Source organism: Scylla paramamosain, chromosome 44 (genome assembly GCF_035594125.1).
Source record: "Scylla paramamosain isolate STU-SP2022 chromosome 44, ASM3559412v1, whole genome shotgun sequence".
Taxonomy (NCBI): Eukaryota; Metazoa; Arthropoda; class Malacostraca; order Decapoda; family Portunidae; genus Scylla; species Scylla paramamosain.
In genome coordinates, this window is record NC_087194.1 from 12,224,017 (window position 1) to 12,244,163 (window position 20,147).

At 41.6% G+C, this 20,147-nt stretch overlaps 1 protein-coding gene and 1 pseudogene across 7 annotated transcripts; one reads left to right on the forward strand and one right to left on the reverse strand.

Moving 5' to 3' along the window:
* Positions 1 to 4,448: 4,448 nt before the first annotated feature.
* Positions 4,449 to 11,063, reverse strand: LOC135094096 (uncharacterized). Of its 7 annotated transcripts, none has more exons than XM_063993887.1 (7): positions 9,433 to 11,063; positions 7,488 to 7,628; positions 7,255 to 7,361; positions 6,642 to 6,776; positions 5,533 to 5,700; positions 5,118 to 5,252; positions 4,449 to 4,589 (listed from the first exon to the last, which is right to left on the reverse strand). In XM_063993887.1, exons 1-4 carry the CDS (start codon positions 9,604 to 9,606, stop codon positions 6,773 to 6,775), a joined length of 426 nt encoding a protein of 141 aa, XP_063849957.1. In that variant the 5' UTR covers positions 9,607 to 11,063; the 3' UTR covers positions 4,449 to 4,589; positions 5,118 to 5,252; positions 5,533 to 5,700; positions 6,642 to 6,772. The 7 variants fall into 7 exon arrangements, with proteins under 7 accessions (XP_063849957.1, XP_063849958.1, XP_063849962.1 ...); XM_063993888.1 differs by having other exon boundaries at positions 5,438 to 5,700; XM_063993892.1 differs by lacking the exon at positions 5,118 to 5,252 and having other exon boundaries at positions 7,264 to 7,361; positions 7,548 to 7,628.
* A 3,539-nt stretch (positions 11,064 to 14,602) lies between these two features.
* LOC135094113 (uncharacterized) overlaps positions 14,603 to 20,147 on the forward strand; it is a 35,213-nt pseudogene continuing 29,668 nt past the window's right edge.

Genomic DNA, 20,147 nt, shown 5'->3' on the forward strand with positions numbered 1-20,147 from the left:
TGTGGCCTGTCTCCACGTGGGACCAACACTGGCTATTTTATCTGTTGCCAGAGGGAAGGGAGACGCCATTCTGTCAACACGTACAGTCACTATATCTTCACTAGAGACATGAATAATAAACATGAACACAGTAATATTCACTTCTAAATAAAAGAAAAATCAAATATTTCAGAGCTACGAGACCCACCTGTTGCCAGAGGGAAGGGAGACGCCATTCTGTCAACACGTACAGTCACTATATCTTCACTAGACATGAATAATAAACATGAACAGTAATATTCACTTCTAAATAAAAGAAAAATCAAATATTTCAGAGCTACGAGACCCACCTGTTGCCAGAGGGAAGGGAGACGCCATTTTGTGCTCTCTCCCTCAACACCCACAGGCATCTGAAGTTATTGGAACCTTAGCTAGTTCTCTCTCTCTCTCTTCTTTCACAAATAATTTTACTGAACCGTGAGTTTAAATAAAAATGCAGGAATAATTGGCTAGCAAGGTGAGCATATAGGCTGGACATTAGTTGAAGTTAATAATTGAATTCTAAATTACTAACATATTTTATAAGCTAGGGTATGATACCTTATGAGTTACTGGTAGGCTGACGCAACATGATGTAATTCTATTATTCGTATTACCATTGATTAGAGAAAACTACAGTTGAAATAAGTAAAGACTATTTATAATAAATGTTTCAAGACTTTTAAATCACTCCCACGAATACACGCCTTATAAAAATACTTTTTTCATATAATCACTAAACCTTTAATTACCGCTATTATCCTCCTCTTCACCGCAAGCTACAAAAGAAAACAATTATTGGGGAGACTCAAAGAAACTCACTAGCTCTGCCCTTGGACTGCTATCATCCTTCAACATTGAGAGTACTATGAGAACTGCTGGTATGGACAGAGGAAATGAGAGAATAGGAAGTTAATTTAGTTTTCCATAAGCTATATAACTGTTGAAGAGGCTGGTACAAAAATGAGCCTAAAATGTCATAGGTGGTTACAGGACAAGTTGCCTACAAAAGGTTATATTAACAGATACACTATTTGATAAGCTGACAGTGTTTCTGAATTCATATGAGAAAATAGTAATAAGTGATAATTTACCTAACTGCATTGGTGATAAATGAAGGCGTTGAGGCAAACGTCAGGGTGTGAGAGGTAAGGTGGACACACAGGGAGCAGGAATGACAATACTGGTGTGGTAAACTGCTTCATTAATTCCACTCTGATCAAATGATTACCTCTTGCACAATTACAGTTCCTTCAAAACCAAAACCAACACCAGCTTGATAAATTGCAATCAATGTTTCAAATTCATACCTCTTGCACTTACACTTCCTTCAAAACCAAAAACACCAGCTTGATAAATTGCAATCAATGTTTCAAATTAATCTTAACCTCAATTATATACAAAAATTGAAAAAGAAAAAAATACTTGCTTTTATAACCTTTACATACATACACATTCAAGAAATTTTCATTATGTATTCAAACTCATAACATTTTGTGTAGTAATATTTAAACAGCTGACCATCCCAGGACTCAGCTCCAGCCAGTTGTGTTTGAGGAGAAAGTTTCAACCAGAAGAGAAATTAAGGTACTGAGATTCCAGCCAGAAGTCACCAGAACCTAACCAACGGCCAGGTTCTAGGGCTTCCTTACCTGCTCACATTAAACCAAGTGGTGAGACTGACTGCTAAACTAGAGTACAGCTTTCATTTAACCCATAAAGAGTGGGTACCTTTAAATAAATAGATGAGTTAAATACCTTAAACATCTGAAACTGGATGCCATTTTTGTCAGGAAGCTAAATAAGTGTTGATGTGATGAGTTCGCACACTTTTGTTTTCAGTAAGTAGGGCTTGTCTGTCACTGTCCCATCACCACAGCCCTCTCATCACCCACTCCACTCCACAGCAGAACACTAGATGAGTGATCTGACACAAGCAGGAATGAGTGACTGATCCCTTCTCCTGTGCCTGTCTTTCACAATCAGCTGCATTTGATTTGCATTCATGGCAGGCTCAGCACCGACCATTTACAAGGAGCACCCACACTTCACGGGCTAAGTAAATAAATGGGAAAAGAAAGTACGTCAAAATCATAAATAAGAATTCCGTTAAATGTCAGTCTTCTAACTCTGGCACTAAGTAACAGAGCTGGAACAAAATAAAGGTAAACACTGGACTGGAAGAATTTACACGTGGAAAAATTGAATTCCACGTCACTCGTCAGACTGCAACATTTAGCACAGACCATCACTTCCCTTCCACAGGAGTTTAGTAAGCCACTCAGGCCCTGCCCCTCCAGTTCACTACATTCCCTGCCTTCAGCAAGCAGCAACATACAAGACAACACTCACAGACAGGACTTCAGGTTAAAATACTATGTAGCTACCTATCTACTTTGTCATTATCACGTAGCAGACTCTACAGCCACGTGTGCGAGGGACCGCCTGCCCCGCACACCGCCGCCAGTACCCAGGCAGCTACTACTTCTATTAAGCGGAGATCTCAAAGGTGGATTCTACCCCGTACAGTCCCAGTATTGCTGTGTTGGCCAGGAAGAACTTGGCTTTCTTCACATTTGTCCCTGCAAGTAAAGAAAATTCCACTTAGCACAAGTCCAGTCAGTGATCAAGAGGACTAAATGTTGCAGCAGGCTAAAGAATATTCCTGCAAAAAATGAGTAATGTAGTGAAAGATAAGACTTAACATCTGCATCTTCAGTCAAGTGATGATTAAAACTTGCTTTATTTTCTCCTTCAGAATAATCAACATAATTTCATTGTGAGGGAGTTCCAAGGCTGTACAGGATATCAGAGTATCCTTGCTTGGTGACTGAAATATATTCCTAGTAACTATGGGTTAAGATATGCTGCTGCAGAGACCTCCAAGTTCAACTGTTCTATGTGAGACTGTACCCAAAACACAGAGATGGGTTTTGTTGCCTTGAGATGCCACCTGGTACTACAGAAGCTTCTTATTTTGTCTTGTCAGACTCACCTGGTCAGTCTACAACTCACCCTTGCCTGAGAACTCCTTGCCATCGATGTCGGCGGTGACGGTGAAGAAAGGCTTGTTATCCCTGGTGGTCTTGTTAGTGTTGTACAGCAGGCCAGGCTTCATCTGGTGCAGCACCATCACGGGGTGCATGGACGCCGCACCTTCTGGGACCTGCTTGGCCGGATTGGGAACTTTCACAGGTTCAGTTGACTGGAATGGAAAGTTTGATTCTGCTTTCATTGGCTCGGTTAACTGAAAGAAATAAAATACAAAAGAAGCTTGATATGGCAAGGCAAGGACAGTTCATGTGTATATTATCATCAGCTATACTTCACTATGTTCATGGTCATATTCTGACAAATTCACGAGTGTTTCTCCTTCTAATCTCACTGTCTATACTCTCAATTCTTTACTGATTATAAAAACACAATGAAATGGCTGCCACTTTCTTGCTGCCCCAGATGCCGCCACCATCCCAACCTGGTGTGGTGTGAAGGCTCCACTCAAGCACTCACTGCCTCAGGCCACTCTGTAATTGGAACTAGTCACAGAGGGCCAAGTACAGCTCACTGGGCTCTTAGGGGAGGACTTCAACAGGTGATGGTGGGAATGGACATCACCCTCACCTAGCTAAGAATTTAAAGAGTTCCTATTTATCTTCCTTATTGGAATATCTTTCACTACATTGCTTGAATCTTTCAGCCTGGAGTTAGCTATAAGGGCATTTCTTCTAGCACTGTTTTGTGGTTAGGTTAATATTATGATAATGGAGAGAAAGCATAATTTACTTGGGAAGCTGCCTTTATAACAAGCCGTAAGATGCAAGGGGGTGGGGAGCAAAGGAACACAAAGATACCTAACCTTGTCAACTTTACGGGAAGAAAAGAAAATTGTACGTCTAACTCCATTCCCCTTCAACTTTCAAATCAACTCCTGGCAACTCATTCATCATCATCGTCAACATTCTATTTGTCCCCATCTCTCTCATTTCTTCCAGTAATCAATTTTAAGGTCATTTGCAACAAGGGTACCACTCACAACACCTCCCAGGACAAGGACACCAGCACAGGAGCAACACCAGGAACCACAACGCCTGATAAAATTATGAACCTAACATAGTACGAAAAACTCATATATGGCTTCATACACCATCCTCCCTACCTCCAGGCTTCTCCCAGGGGCACTTGCGGGTCTCTGCCTGCCGTTCCCCCTCCTGCACTGAGGCGTCACTGTCGGACACCATCACGTGGGACTGTTGGGGAGAGAGTCACATGGAGAATGGAGTCTAAATTAAACCTAATAAAATTAAACACAATCTAAATCAAATATAAGACCACTGCCATCATTCTAACACTGCCGTCCCATGTTCCTCTCATCCCCTCACCTCCTGTCCCTCCATTTTCATGTCCATATCAGGTGCATGCATGTCTGTGTTGCGGTGGTTGTCCTGGCCAGCCGTGTCCGAGCTGTTCTGGTTGAAGTTGAGATTGGCGGCAGGTTGACCGTTCAGTTCGGGGGCTGGGAAATGCGTCCACGGCAGGCTCAGGCACAGCTGTACGCCAGTTTCCACCGCAACCTGAAGTATATAGATGAAAGGAAAAAAATAAAGGAATAGAGAGAGAAGGAGAAAGGAAAAACATGAATGAAATTGAGATGGAAAAAAAAAACAAGGGAAAAAAAATGAATGAAGCAAAGAAAATAAAGTACAAAACACATAAGAAAATTCCCACTATTTGCCATCTTCTTCATAAATCAACACACACACACACACACACACACACACACACACACACACACACACACACATACACATACACACACCCAGAAACATCTCTCAATGTCTCTGTTTGTCTTTTTCTCTCTCCATCTCTGTTACTTTATCCCTGTCTCTGTCTGTCTCTCTGTCAGTGTATGCCTCTTGGTCTGTCTAACCCTGCCTCTGTCTATCTCTCTCTCTGTCAATGTATGCCTCTCTCTCTCTCTGTCTGTCTAAAACTCTCTCTCTCTCTCTCTCTGCATCTCTGTCAGTCTATCCCTCCCTCTCTCTCTCTCTGTCTGTCTGTCTGTCTGTCTGTCTGTCTCACAAATACTCACACACACTCACTTGGTTGGCAGGTTGATCCTCTATCTACGTGGAAGTCCCTGTACAAAAAACACCTGTCTATTTTCACCTGTCATCCCCATCCATAAATCTGACTGTCTTCTTTTAAGGCTCTCTAATGACTCAGCAATACAGGAGCTTTGAAAGATGGTTACACACATTTGAGTGAAGTGTGAATAAAGGCTGAGGATTTAAAAGATGGTTTGACAATATTTGAGTGATATGTGAATAAAGGTTGAGGAAGGTGTCTTCATAAAAAGAGAAATTATTGAATATTCTGTGCAAGAATTGAGATGAAAAACTATCTTGAGAAAGTACATTACCTTCATGAAACAGACCAATTATTGAATATTCTGTGCAATTGAGATGAAAAACTATCTTCCTCCTCGTCTTCTTCACAAACAATGCAGTCTCTCACCCAATATGGAAGCAAATGTGCATGATCTGTGACGTCCCTTCATCCATGACTGTCTCCTCCTCCTCCTCCTACTCCTCCTCCTCCTCCTCTGTGGTGGGGCGGTTCCAGGGGCGACTCAGGTTAAGCTGGTTGGTTAGGTTTTGTCTGCATAGAGGTAGTAACCCTTGTCTGGCAGAGCAGAAGTTAGGTTAGGTTAGGTTAGGTTAGGTTAGGTTAGGTTAGGTTGCATTAAGTTAGGTTAGGTTAGGTTAGGTTAGGTTGCGTTAAGTTAGGTTAGGTTAGGTTAGGTTACGTTAAGTTAGGTTAGGTTAAGTTAGGGAGAGAGAGAGAGAGAGAGAGAGAGAGAGAGAGAGAGAGAGAGAGAGAGAGAGAGAGAGAGAGAGAGAGAGAGAGAGAGAGAGAGAGAGAGAGAGAGAGAGAGAGAGAGAGAGATAGAAAGACAGAGAGAGAGAGAAAAATAGACAGACAGAGAGATGTAAAGATAGAGAGGTAGAAAACAGAGTTAAAAAGACATAGAGAGACTGATAGACAGATTAATGGATAGGTAGATAGATGGATAGATGGATAGATAGATAGATAGATCAATAGACAGATAGATAGGTAGACAGATAGACTGATTGATAGATACATATATGGATGAAAAAGTCAGATAGGAAAGCAAGCACAACAACAACAACAACAACAACAACAACAACAACAACAACAACAACAAGACAAGCAACATAAACAACAGCAACAAACACACATATATAACTACTACATACACACACACACACACACACACACACACACACACACACAGACAGAGAGTGATAAAGAAAGAGAGAGAGAGAGAGACAGTACACCCAAACATAGACACCTGGCTTCCCATCCCGTACTCTGCAACACAACAACAACCATCAATGCATCAACCAACATGCTATATAATTCTATCAGTTATTTCCACTCCCTTCTTTCCCCTACTCTGTTTTCCCATTCCTTGACTCCTTATCCCCACTTCCTTCTCTCATCTATACTTGTTTTCCCCATCCCTCAACTCTATCCCCATTCCTTTCTCTCCTCTAACTGTGAGCCCATTCATCTACTCCATCACTAGCTCAAGAACTAACCGTTTCCTTGGGCACCCCTGGGTCTGGCATGCTCCTGTCAGGGGAGAGGGCAGGGAGGGATGAGGTGCTGAACAGGTCCACCTCCTGCAGTTCCCCTTGCAGCACCCGCCGTGCACTGACGACTGGTGACGTCAGCTGTGGAGGAGGTGTGGGGTCAGGGTAGCCAAAATATTAAACTGTAATGCTTAATACTTTCAAAAGACTCTAATTGAATTGACATGGGTTTTCAAGTGTTTCTATGGTTCTAGTGACAGATTAACAAGAGAAACACCCTTAAGAACCTGGCTATTTCTGTTCCTCTGCATTCTCTCATCACGGTGAGGCTACAGGAATGTCAAGAGTGTTTCTATGGTTCTAGTGACAGATTAACAAGAGAAACACCCTTAAGAACCTGGCTAGTTCTCTGTTCCTCTGCATTCTCTCATCACGGTGAGGCTACAGGAATGTCAAGAGTGTTTCTATGGTTCTAGTGACAGATTAACAAGATTTCTACATAATTAACAGGAGAAACACTCTTGAGCACCCAGCTAATCACCTGTGGCCTTGAAAAACAGTCACAGTGAGAGAGTAAAGCATTTCTGAATACAGCAAAAGGAGGAGGCCAGCTATTCACCAAACTTGCCGGCCTGCATTTGGGGGAACGTGACGTAACTCTGGCACGTCACCTTCTGCCCCTGACCCACACCCTGCCCCTCCCTCAGTCACACCCTCCAAGTTTTCCTGCAGGATGAGAAAAGGAGGAATTAGGTTAAGTTAGATTAATATTAGCAAGTGTTTATGTTCTATATAAAAGTTGCTTCCTAGGTGTTTTATCATGTTTGGTTCTATTGTAGTCCATTATCACACCCTTGTGCATTTCCTGGTGGTGGTGATGGTAATGACAGTGGTGAAGGTGCATGGCAGTACCTGGAGGGGGTTGGGCAGGGTCACCATCACCATCTTGCCGTCACTTGCTTTCACCACCAGAGAGGAGCCACACGGGTCAACCTGGTGAGGAGAAATAATGAGATTTGTCACCACCAAACTGTCTGGATTGAGAGGTAGTTACAAGTGCTGGAAGAGAGAGAAGTAGAGAGGTGCACTGGTGATGTTAATAAATGAAGTGTTATATGGCAGTAAGGCATCTCAACTTTTTATCATGACTCAACAAGGAGCAAGGAGCAGGCTTCTCTCTCTCTCTCTCTCTCTTATTCTTTAACTCTCCTCCAGACTCCCTCTCTCTCCCTGCTTGCCTTTCTCCCGTCTCTCTTTCTCTCCCTCGCTCCTCTTCCCCTCCCCTCTCCTCTCCCAGGCTACTTACTCTGTCTCTCTCCCTTGCTTCTCTCCCTTGCGTCTCTCGTCCCTTGCCTCTCTCACCTCTTGAAGAATAACAATATAAACCTGAAGTAACAAACGCAAGGAGTGAGGAGGTGAAATAAGCCGGCGTGCCACCACCACCACCACCACTGTCCTCACCTGTGCCACGGTGCCCACTGTGTGCCGCAGCCGGTGGTACACAGACGCCTGTTCCCACACAGATAGGTAGATAGACTGACAGACACACAGACACACAGATAGATAGATTGATAGACACACACACACACACACAGATAGATAGATTGATACACACACACACACACACACACAGATAGATAGATTGATAGACACACACACACACACACAGATAGATAGATTGATAGACACACACACACAGATAGATAGATTGATAAACACACACACACACACAGATAGATAGATTGATAGACAGACAGACAGATATAGATTAAAGGATGTTTGATAGATGCAGACAGATAGACAGACAGGCACACAAAAAAACACACAGAATTTCCACAAAACACACAAAAAACACACAATTATCTTCTAAAACACATTAAAACACAGATTTTCTCCAAAACACACAAAAAACACACAATTCCCTTTCAAAACACACAAAAAACACACAATTCCCTTCCAAAACACACAGATTCTTTCCAAAACACACAAAAAAGAATACAATTTTCTCCAAAACACACCAAAAAACACAGATTTTCTCCAAAACACACCAAAACACACAGATTTTCTCCAAAACACCCAAAAAACACACAATTCCCTTCCAAAACACACCACATCACACAGATTTTCTACAAAAACACCCCAAAAACACACAATTCCCTTCCAAAACTCACACCACACAGATTTTCTACAAAAACACCCCAAAAACACACAATTCCCTTCCAAAACACACACCACACAGATTTTCTACAAAAACACCCAAAAAACACACAATTCCCTTCCAAAACACCCAAAAACACACAGATTGATCAAAAACACTAAAAAAAACCACTTATTATACCACCAATAACCTTAAATAAATAAATGGCCTTTAAATAAATAAAAATACTTAAAATACCACAGTTTACCCCAAAAGATCCCTAGAACGAGCAAATTTAGCCTAGATACCAAAGTTTAAGGGCAAGCCGAACCTGCCCACACCCTAAATACCCCTGAAACTTTAAAATTCCTTAAAAAACGTGGGAAAAAAAAAACCAGAACCCTTTAAATAAATCACGAAAAAAACACGAAATTATATGAAGCCCAAAAAAACACAAACACTAATCCCTAAATTCTCACCCTAAAAAACCCTAAAAAACCCTAAAAATTACCGTAAATTAGGGGAAAAACTTAAAAAAACACCAAAAATCTTATGAGGAAAACGTGGGAGACAGTGCAGTGACCACGGGGCTCCCTATTTCCCTTAATTTCTCCCTTATTTCAGATCCCCCGCGGCGCCTCAGGATCCCCAGGGGCTCACCATGGATGCAGGGAACTGGGGTACTGGGGGCGGCCTCCGGGGTGGGGAATTACTTGGGAAATTTGCGAAAAGAACAAGACTTCTATGCAGTGTGGTAGTAAACACGTGGGAACTGTTGTCTTGATCTTGATCTTGATGGTACAGGTGGAACAGGATCACTCCTGAGTCAGGCATTTGGATCGACAACTCCTGTAGAAGGGGGGAAAAAAAAGAGAGAAACGAACAGCATCCTCTATCCTAATTGTTCATACACCTGACACGCCACATTCTCTCCAGAAACTGTTTCACAGCCTCAATCATTCTTTCACTCGCCTCTCTACATAGTCCCAGCAACAACACCATCCACTCCTTTCCTGTCTTCTCCACTCTTTCATTCGTATCATGCCCTAACTCAGTCAGTATCACTTGCATCATCTCATTCCTGTCTCTGGCATACTTCACACACTCCAGCACCACATGTTCCACCGTCTCATCCTCTCCCATGTCACACATCTGGCACAGGGACTCAGACCACCTGTAACTCCTTCCATTCACATTCATACACTGTGCCCTCGCTAGGAAGAGAAGATCACCGCCCAGGCTTCCATCCTACCACCTTTCATACCTCAGGGCCTCTTTCTCCTTGTACCATTCCAGGGTCTTCTTTCTTTCCATCTCATTCTTCCATTCATTCAGTCCTACACATTTCACTTCTTTGTCTATCTCATTCTTCCATTTTCTCACATCCCATTCGGCTCTCACTCTTCCTCCTCTTGTTACCACCCATTCACGCTCATTTTGATTCCTACCAGCCATTCTTATCGCCCACACAACTTGTAATCCACTCCTGTCTGTCATTCTCATGCATCTCTTCCTCCATTTGCTTCCACTTTCATTCCACAGGTACACCTTCCTTGCTATTCTTGCATCATCCATTCTCTCAAGCCTAATCTTGTGTGGCTTTTGTGAGTCTTTCCCTAAAGGTGCGCCATCCGATGTCACCTCTCAAGGCTTCAACTGCTGTGCCCCTCGGTGGACTCAGTGCCAATCTTTGCTACTCTATTCTGGCCCACTTCTAACTTATCAATTTCATTTTCCTTCCATGCAATCACATCCATACCATACATTATACATGGCACAGCCACACTCTTCCACACTTCTCTCAACACATCATACTTGCTCTCATCCTTGCCGCGCTTCCCAGTCGACCTACCCACTGGTTTAGCATATTTATCTTTTCATTCTTTGCCTTTGCACACCCACTAGGATTCATCCACATCCCTGAGTACTTGTATTCCTGCACCTGTCTCAACTCATTCTCTCCAAGTCTCCATATCACATTACTTTCATCCTCTGACCTATTCACAATCATTACTTTGCTTTTCTCACTGCTAAACCTTACTCCAAAGTCTTTACCATAGCCATCCACTACATCCAACAAACTTTGAAGCTCATCTGCCATTCACTCATAACAACTACGTCATCTGCATAAAGGAGTACACATACTTTATCATTCCCCCACACTTACCCCTACATTCATTCTTCTCATCCTGGCTGCTAGCTCCTCTGTATACAGGCTAAAAAGGGTTGGTGACAATATACAGCCCTGCCTAACTCCTCTCTCACTCTTCACTCAGTCTGTCCCCCTTGTGTTCATAATACAATGGGCCTCATAAGAGCTGGACGAAATACCGCTTTTTTAATACAAATACCTAAATATTCACTAATCCACAATAATTTTGCACAATGTTCGTCGTGGCTGATGTTGATTCATGCATGGTGTATGTAAATGTCATCTGAACCCTCTCTGGTTAGATTTCGTTGTGATATTAGGGATTTAATATTTCTCCATTTTCTCCCCTTGGCTAATGTCCACCTGCTTCCAACAACATCAATGGGAGCTATCTAAAAACGCATCAATCCTTAAAAATAATCAATATTATATAATATTAAATAAATACAAAGCCAAAAAAGAAAAAATGAAGGTCGAGAACACAATATAAAGTCAATGTACGGTGAAAAGTGAGCCCGTTATAAAGACGCAATTTGTACCCCGGGCAGCAGTAGCGGTGTTAAACAACCCCTTTTATGAACTGCTATTGAGGAACTCTACGGACATAATGTGCGTTTCGGGGGTTTTAGACTTTCAAGAGTAAAAAACAACAAAAAAAAAAAAACAACATGAAGCAAACAACAAACATCAATAACAACAACAAGGAGAAAAAAACAAGCAACGACGACAAAAACAAGAAAAAACAACAAAAAACAGAGACAACAACAACGACTACATTTTCTATGATGAATAAGAAAATGGTTATGGGTCACTAATTCATTTTTAATTGCTACTCATATTTTGTCCTTTTTTTTGCCATTCATATTGATTATATTGCTTACTTAATCCATTGAGTAATATGATGCTACTCTATGGGTATTTAACGTGTGAGAAATGTTTAATAATTCGATCAAATAAAGACAGAAAAGAGTTAATCTTATCAAATGTCTACTTGCAAACGTTACAATATTATGGTCAAAAAAACAAAAATACGCAAATAATCAAGATTTAATTAAGTATGAAAGTGGGATAAATTATTTTACACATGCTCTGATTATGGCAGCACTAAACAAGCTATATTAATCTTTTTCTTTGAGAGAGTTTTATTTCATGGTGTTTCAATATGGCTGTCTACCTGACTTCACACTTACCGTTTTTTCAAAGGCTGTTTCTGCTTATTTGAGCGATAAATGACTAAAATGAACACTTAGAAATAAAGATAATGCACTTAACATTTATTTTTCTGGTTACTGGTGATATCTTTCTCTTACTGAAATAATATCGCTTTCAGACATAGATATAACATATACTTCACTTCCTGACGTAATTATATAACCCTGAATGACATACATATTTCAGATTTTTAAGTTTATATTTTTAAAACTATTTTTTTGCCATTAACTAATATTTAACTTTCGATAAAATTAATTTACAGACAAAGGATCCTGAAGTTAACGGCAGCCATCTTGAAAATTTGACGTAATGTAGAATTTCCTAAATCTCTCTGAGGGTTAAGGTTATTCATCAGTCACTCTCTATCATTTCATTAATATTTCAATCAATATTTTTATTTATTTATTTATTTATTTATTTATTTTTAAGGTTAATATACACAAGGATATTGGCAGAGAAAAAAAATGAACACTCAGATAATTATACTCACAAGAAATGCACATTTTATTTACTTCTGATACACCCAGACAGAAAACCTGATGAAAGAGGCAGAAGCACAGACGACGAAGACTGAAGAGAGAAAAGACCAGCAAGAAGTGGTGGAAGTGGCCAGAACAGACAGACGCCCAAGGAAGAAGAGAATGGTAGTCAAGAAAGCCCCAGTACGTGTCATTGGAGACAGCATGGTAAGGAAGACTCCTGACTTTGTGAGAAGGGAAATTGAGTGCACCAGCATGGGAGGTGCTAAGATCCAAGACATCAAGAGGAAAGTCAAGGAAGAAGTGCAAGAAATGGAAGAGAGAAGCCTGCTAGTTGTCCAAGGAGGAGGCAACAACTTAGTAGAGGCAGGTGCTGAAGACACAGTAAAGGAAGTGATAGAAGCAGTGAGGGCAGCAGAAGAAAAGAAGATGTGTGTGGCTGTGGTGGGGGTCCTGCGGCGCCCACGGGAAGGAGTGCAGTATGAGAAGGTTAGAAGAGAAACGAACCGCAAGATATGCATGGAACTCATGAAGATCAAGATGGAATGGATGGCAGAGAAGAAGGGCAACGTGAGCTTCCTGGACATGGATGGGATCCTTGACCAGGACAAATTCTTCGGGAGAGACGGGGTCCACCTCAACCACAACGGGAATGAGAGGCTAGGACGTCGACTGGCTGAGTGGATGAGGGCGAGGCAGGTGTGTTGTGTGGACGACGCATGACGAGGAGGACCCACTGATGTCAGCAAACATGAAAGAAAAAGAGACTAACCAGGCAAGTAAATGTGTGAAGATTGGCTGTATGAATGTGAGAGGATGGGGTGTGGGCAAGTTTGAGGATGTATGCAAGGAGCTCAGGGAGTGGAGGTTCGACTTACTCGGGCTCACTGAGACTCACCTGAGAGATGATGTACGAATGGAGGGATGCGAGTATGTTATGATTGGAAAGGGGCGTAAGGCACAGGAAACACTGGGAGGAGGCGTAGCCCTACTCTACAAGAAAGAAAGAGGACTGAAAGTAGAGGAGATTGATGTGGTGGAGTGTACAAGTAGTGAGGATGTGCTTGCAGTAAGAGTGGAATGCATGGATGGTCGTGGCAGACCAGAGAAGGTGGTACTGGTGGTAGCGTACATGACTGTCATGGGTGAAAGAGCAGAGAGGGAAAATAGGAGGAAGTATGACATACTTAAGAAAGTTGTGAGAGAGCATGGAGAGGAGAGAGTGCTAGTTATGGGTGACATGAATGCACATGTGGGAATACTGGGGGAACAGGTGAACAGGAATGGTGAAATGCTTGGAGAGTTTGTTGATGAACTGGGGCTGGAAAATCTGAATGTTACTTTGGCTGAGGGGCGTGTGACTTGGAGTGCAAGAGAACAGGAATCGGCAATTGACTACATGTTGGTGAATGGAAGAATGCGTGAAATTGTGTCGCACATGTGGATAGATGAGGATGGTTTGGTTGATATTGTGTCCGATCACAACATGCTGGTGGTGGAGTGCTTGATGCAGGGTGGGAATGAAGTGAAAGTGGCAAGTAAGAGAAAGAAGTGGAGACTGAGAGATGTAGGGTGGGAGAACTTTCAGGTTGATCTGAGTGAGAGAAGCTGGGACGACGAAAGTGTGCATGACGTGGAGCATCTGAATGAGAAACTGGTTGAGGACGTGAGGGGTGCTGCTGAGAACCAGATAGGGTTTGTGAGAATAGGTAGAAGAAAGAATGTACGTAAACCATGGTGGAATGATGAAATCAGAGCAGCTAGGAAGGAGCGAAAGAGAATGAGTAGACAGTGTAGATGGCTGAGGAAAAAGAGGCATGAAAGCGATGAGGCAGAGAATGAGTATCAGAATGCATGGACAGCGTATGTGAAGCAGCAGCGGTTGACAAGACGAATGATAATGAATGCTAAAGTGAAGAGTGAAAGGAGAGTGATTCAATCTTTAAGGGAGAAAGGTATGGAAGGTGGCTGTGAATGGTACAAGTTCATGAGAGGTGAGAATATGTCAGGTTAGGTTAGGTTAGGTTAGGTTTATGTCATCTATAGACATAGGAATGGGATTAAACACAGCCAAAACTTCTTTATTATCCTCTATCTCATCTATAAGCACAGTAATAGGATTAAACACCATTAAAACCTCATTATTACCCTATATATCACAAATTCACCCCCTTCATGTCATCTATAGATGTAGGAATGGGATTAAACACAGCTGAAACCTCTCTATTACCTCCTATCTCATCTATAAGCGCAAGTATAGGATTAAACACCATTTTTAGCATGAGTAATCCCCTTTTTAGGCACAGGAAGTAATAATAACGCTTCTAACTCCCTTTACAGACTGAAAAACAGATTCAGAACCCCTTAAACTTTTCTAAATAGGATCAGAACCCCTAAAACTCCCCTTGAATAGGATTAGAACCCTTAAAACCCCCTTTGGACCCTTTTTAATGCAATCCAATCCTCCACACAGGCACCGAGAGAGGACTGGAACGGGTGGAGCCTATTTTGAAGTTCCACGTGGGATCAACTCTCCTCCACTGGGCGGCATCGAAGGGTTACGATGACCTGGTGGTTGACCTCCTTGTTCGGGGCTTGTCTGTGAGTGTGTGGGGAGAGAGAGAGAGAGAGAGGGGGGGTTGATAATGCAGAAGTGTTGTTAATCTGTCGCTAGAACTGTAAAAATACTCTTGAAAACCCTCGTCACTTCAAGTAGAGCCTTTGGAATGTAGAAATATTGTTAATCTGCCACTAGAACCTTAAAAATACTCTTGAAAGCCCTTGTCACTTCAACTACACAGTCTTTGGAATGTAGAAATCTTGTTAATCTGCCACTAGAACCTTAAAAACACCCTTGAAAACCCTTGCCACTTCAACTAGAGCCTTTGGAATGTAGAAATCTTTGTTAATCTGTCACTAGAACCTTAAAAATACCCTTGAAAACCCTCACCATTTCAACTAGAGCCTTTGGAATGTAGAAATCTTGTTAATCTGCCACTAGAACCTTAAAAACACCCTTGAAAACCCTTGCCACTTCAACTAGAGCCTTTGGAATGTAGAAATCTTTGTTAATCTGTCACTAGAACCTTAAAAATACCCTTGAAAACCCTCACCATTTCAACTAGAGCCTTTGGAATGTGGAAATCTTGTTAATCTGCCACTAGAACCTTAAAAACACCTTTGAAAACCCTTGCCACTTCAACTAGAGCCTTTGGAATGTAGAAATCTTGTTAATCTACCACTAGAACCTTAAAAACACTCTTGAAAACCCTTGCCACTTCAAATAGAGCCTTTTGAATGTAGAAATCTTGTTAATCTGTCACTAGAACCTTAAAAACACCCTTGAAAACCCTTGCCATTTCAACTAGAAGGAAGAAAGGCGTTTAGTGAGACCCTTGTGTTATGTTGGCACCCTTGACTGCCCCCCACCTAGCCCCCCTGACCAGCACAGTAAACCAAACTTACCTGCCCTTCATAAACAATTACATTTCATCATTCAACTGAAAAAAACACAAATTAACTTAGTTTTGTTGACATCCACGAGAGAGACAGTTTGTTCAGCCATGTTCACTGTTTCAACCACCACCACCACCACCACCACCGCCTCTTCTACAGGTGGATGCTTGTGATCGGTTGGGCCGCACTCCACTGGGGCTGGCCACCTTTGCCGGCCACACTAGTATTGTCAACACCCTGCTGCAGGAGAACGCCTCTCTTTCTGTTGAAGGTGAGAGAGAGAGAGAGAGAGAGAGAGAGGAATATATAGACAGAAACATAAAAAAAGAGAGAGAGACAGAGTTTGTGTGTTTGTGAGGTAGAGAGAGAGAGAGAGAGAGATTGAGTATGTATTGAGAGAGAGAGAGAGAGAGAGAGAGAGAGAGAGAGAGAGAGAGAGAGAGAGAGAGAGAGAGAGAGAGAGAGACACCCCCTAACCTAACCTAACCTAACCCAATCTAACCTAACCTAATCTAGCTTAACCTAACCTAACCTAACCCAGTCTAACCTAACCTAATCTAACCTAACCTAACCCAACCTAACCTAACCTAACGTAACCCAACCTAACCTAACCTAACGTAACCTAACCTAACCTAACCTAACCTAACCTAACCCAATCTAACCTAACCTAACCTAACCCAACCTAACCCAATCTAACCTAACCTAACCTAACCCAACCTAACCTAACCTAACCTAACCCAACCTAACCTAACCTAACCTAATCTAACCTAACCTAACCTAGCTTAACCTAACCTAACCTAACCTAACCTAGCTTAACCTAACCTAACCTAACCTAACCTAACCTAGCTTAACCTAACCTAACCTAACCTAACCTAGCTTAACCTAACCTAACCTAACCTAACCTAGCTTAACCTAACCTAACCTAACCTAACCTAGCTTAACCTAACCTAACCTAACCTAACCCAATCTAACATAATGTAACTTAACCTAACCTAACCTAACCCAACCTAACCTAACCTACCTTAACCTAACCTAATCTAACCTAACCTAACCTAACCTAGCTTAACCTAACCTAACCTAACCTAACCCAACCCAATCTAACGTAACCTAACCTAACCTAACCTAACCCAACAGACAAGGACTGGAGGATAATATCTCGTGAGGAGGTTGGTCTCTGCATAGTTCGGGTCATTGAAGAAACTGCCGTGTGTTCTCTTGACGCGGCCAGGTCAGACGGCTTCACCCTGCTCCACCTGGCTGCCCAGCAAGGCTACCCGAACATGATGCATCGGCTTCTGTCCCTGAAGGTGTGCTTAGGGGCGTTTTGGGGTGTTTTTGGGGGTGTTTGTAGTGTTTGGGGTGTGTTGCGGAGGTTAGTGTGTTTTTTTTGGGGGTGTTTTTTGGATGTTTAGGGAAATTTGGTGTGTTTTTGGGGGTTTTGGGTGTTTTTGGAGTGTTTGCAGTGTTTTTTGGGGTAGTTTTGGGTGTTTTGGGGATGGTTAAAAGTGTTTTTTGGATGTTTGCAGTGGTTTGCGGATAGTTTTGGGTGTTTAAGGGTGCTTTAGGGTGTGTTTTGAATGTGTTTTGCGGTGTTTGGGGTGTGTTTTGGAGTGTTAAAGGGTGTTTTGGAGTGTTTAAGGTTGTTTTTGGGTGTGTAAGGATGTTTTGGGATGTTTTTGGTATGTTTTGGGGATATTTAAGGGTGTTTTGGGATGTTATTGGAGTGTTAAAGGGTGTTTTGGGGTGTTTAAGGTTGTTTTTGGGTGTTTAAGGGTGTTTTGGGATGTTTTTGGTATGTTTTGGGGATATTTAAGGATGTTTTGGGATGTTTTTGGTATGTTTTAGGGATATTCAAGGGTGTTTTGGGATGTTTTTGGTATGTTTTAGGGATATTTAAGGGTGTTTGGGATGTTTTTGGTATGTTTTAGGGATATTTAAGGGTGTGTTGGGATGTTTTTGGTATGTTTTTAGGATATTTAAGGGTGTTTTGGGATGTTTTTGGTATGTTTTTGGGATATTTAAGGGTGTTTTGGGATGTTTTTGGTATGTTTTGGGGATATTTAAGGGTGTTTGGGATGTTTTTGGTATGTTTTGGGGATATTTAAGGGTGTGTTGGGATGTTTTTGGTATGTTTTTAGGATATTTAAGGGTGTTTTGGGATGTTTTTGGTATGTTTTTGGGATATTTAAGGGTGTTTTGGGATGTTTTTGGTATGTTTTGGGGATATTTAAGGGTGTTTTGGGATGTTTTGTATATTTTAGGGATATTTAAGGTGTTTTTGGTATGTTTTAGGGATATTTAAGGGTGTTTTGGGATGTTTTTGGTATGTTTTGGGGATATTTAAGGGTGTTTTGGGATGTTTTTGGTATGTTTTGGATATATTTAAGGGTGTTTTGGGATGTTTTTGGTATGTTTTGGGGATATTTAAGGGTGTTTTGGGATGTTTTGTATATTTTAGGGATATTTAAGGTGTTTTGGTATGTTTTAGGGATATTTAAGGGTGTTTTGGGATGTTTTTGGTATGTTTTAGGGATATTTAAGGGTGTTTTGGGATGTTTTTGGTATGTTTTGGGGATATTTAAGGGTGTTTTGGGATGTTTTGTATATTTTAGGGATATTTAAGGTGTTTTGGTATGTTTTAGGGATATTTAAGGGTGTTTTGGGATGTTTTTGGTATGTTTTAGGGATATTTAAGGGTGTTTTGGGATGTTTTTGGTATGTTTTGGGGATATTTAAGGGTGTTTTGGGATGTTTTTGGTATGTTTTGGGTATATTTAAGGGTGTTTTGGGATGTTTTTGGTATGTTTTGGGGATATTTAAGGGTGTTTTGGGATGTTTTGTATATTTTAGGGATATTTAAGGTGTTTTGGTATGTTTTAGGGATATTTAAGGGTGTTTTGGGATGTTTTTGGTATGTTTTAGGGATATTTAAGGGTGTTTTGGGATGTTTTTGGTATGTTTTGGGGATATTTAAGGGTGTTTTGGGATGTTTTTGGTATGTTTTGGGTATATTTAAGGGTGTTTTGGGATGTTTTTGGTATGTTTTGGGGATATTTAAGGGTGTTTTGGGATGTTTTTGGTATGTTTTGGGGATATTTAAGGGTGTTTTGGGATGTTTTTGGTATGTTTTAGGGATATTTAAGGGTGTTTTGGGATGTTTTTGGTATGTTTTAGGGATATTTAAGGGTGTTTTGGGATGTTTTGGAGTGTTATTACCCCTACACAACCCAAACTAACCTAACCTCACAACCTCAAGGTATCACCAGACGTACGCAACAACCAAGGCGAAACCCCGCTGTTTGTCGCGATCCGGAACAACCAGCTGGCCTGCGTTCAACAGCTGATTAATGCTGGCACACGTCTGAACCTCGTCGACAACCGCGGGGGGTCAGCTCTGCACATGGCGGCCAAGAACGGAAATGTGACGGTAATTGATATGCTCCTGATGACGTCCTAGCTGGAGGAGGAGCGGAACGTTGATATTAACCGCTGCAATAAGATCGGTTATACGCCTGTTTACTACGCCATCAATGCCAGCAGGTGAGGGAGGAGGAGGAGGAGTGAGTGAGTGAGTGAGTGAGTGAGGGAGGAGGAGTGGAGGTCTCGACCTTATAAGAGGAGGAGAAAGAGATTTAGAATTTGTACAGGAAGAGGAGGAGGAGGAGGAGTGGAGGTTTAGAGCTTATAACAGGAGGAGAAAGAGATTTAGAATTTGTACAGAAGGAGGAAGAGGAGGAGGTGGAGGAGGAGGAAGAAGAAGAAGAGTGAGGGAGGAGGTGGAGATTTAGGGTTTGTAAAAGAGGAGGAGAAGGAAGATTAGGATCACTACAGAACAACACATAATACTCTTGCACTTATCAAAAACACACACAAAAAAAAACACCCTTTAAAAACCAAAAAAAACACCAAAAACACCCTTTAAAACTGCAAAAACCACTCATAAACACTTTTTCTTAACAAAAACACCCAAAAACACCCTTTAAAAACCACAAAAACCACTCATAAACGCTTTATCTTAACAAAAAAAACCCAAAAACACCCTTTAAAAACCACAAAAACCACTCATAAACACTTTA

Bases quoted from the DNA above. Each gene is read 5' to 3' on its own strand.
- LOC135094096 (XM_063993886.1), bottom strand. From the start codon at position 9,606: ATGCCTGACTCAGGAGTGATCCTGTTCCACCTGTACCATCAAGATCAA. The intron at 7,629-9,432 runs GTGAGCCCCTGG...TCTCCTCACCAG, and splicing joins CCCAGTTCCCTGCATCCATG to GTTGACCCGTGTGGCTCCTC. The intron at 7,362-7,487 runs GTGTGATAATGG...CTCATCCTGCAG, and splicing joins CCACCAGGAAATGCACAAGG to GAAAACTTGGAGGGTGTGAC.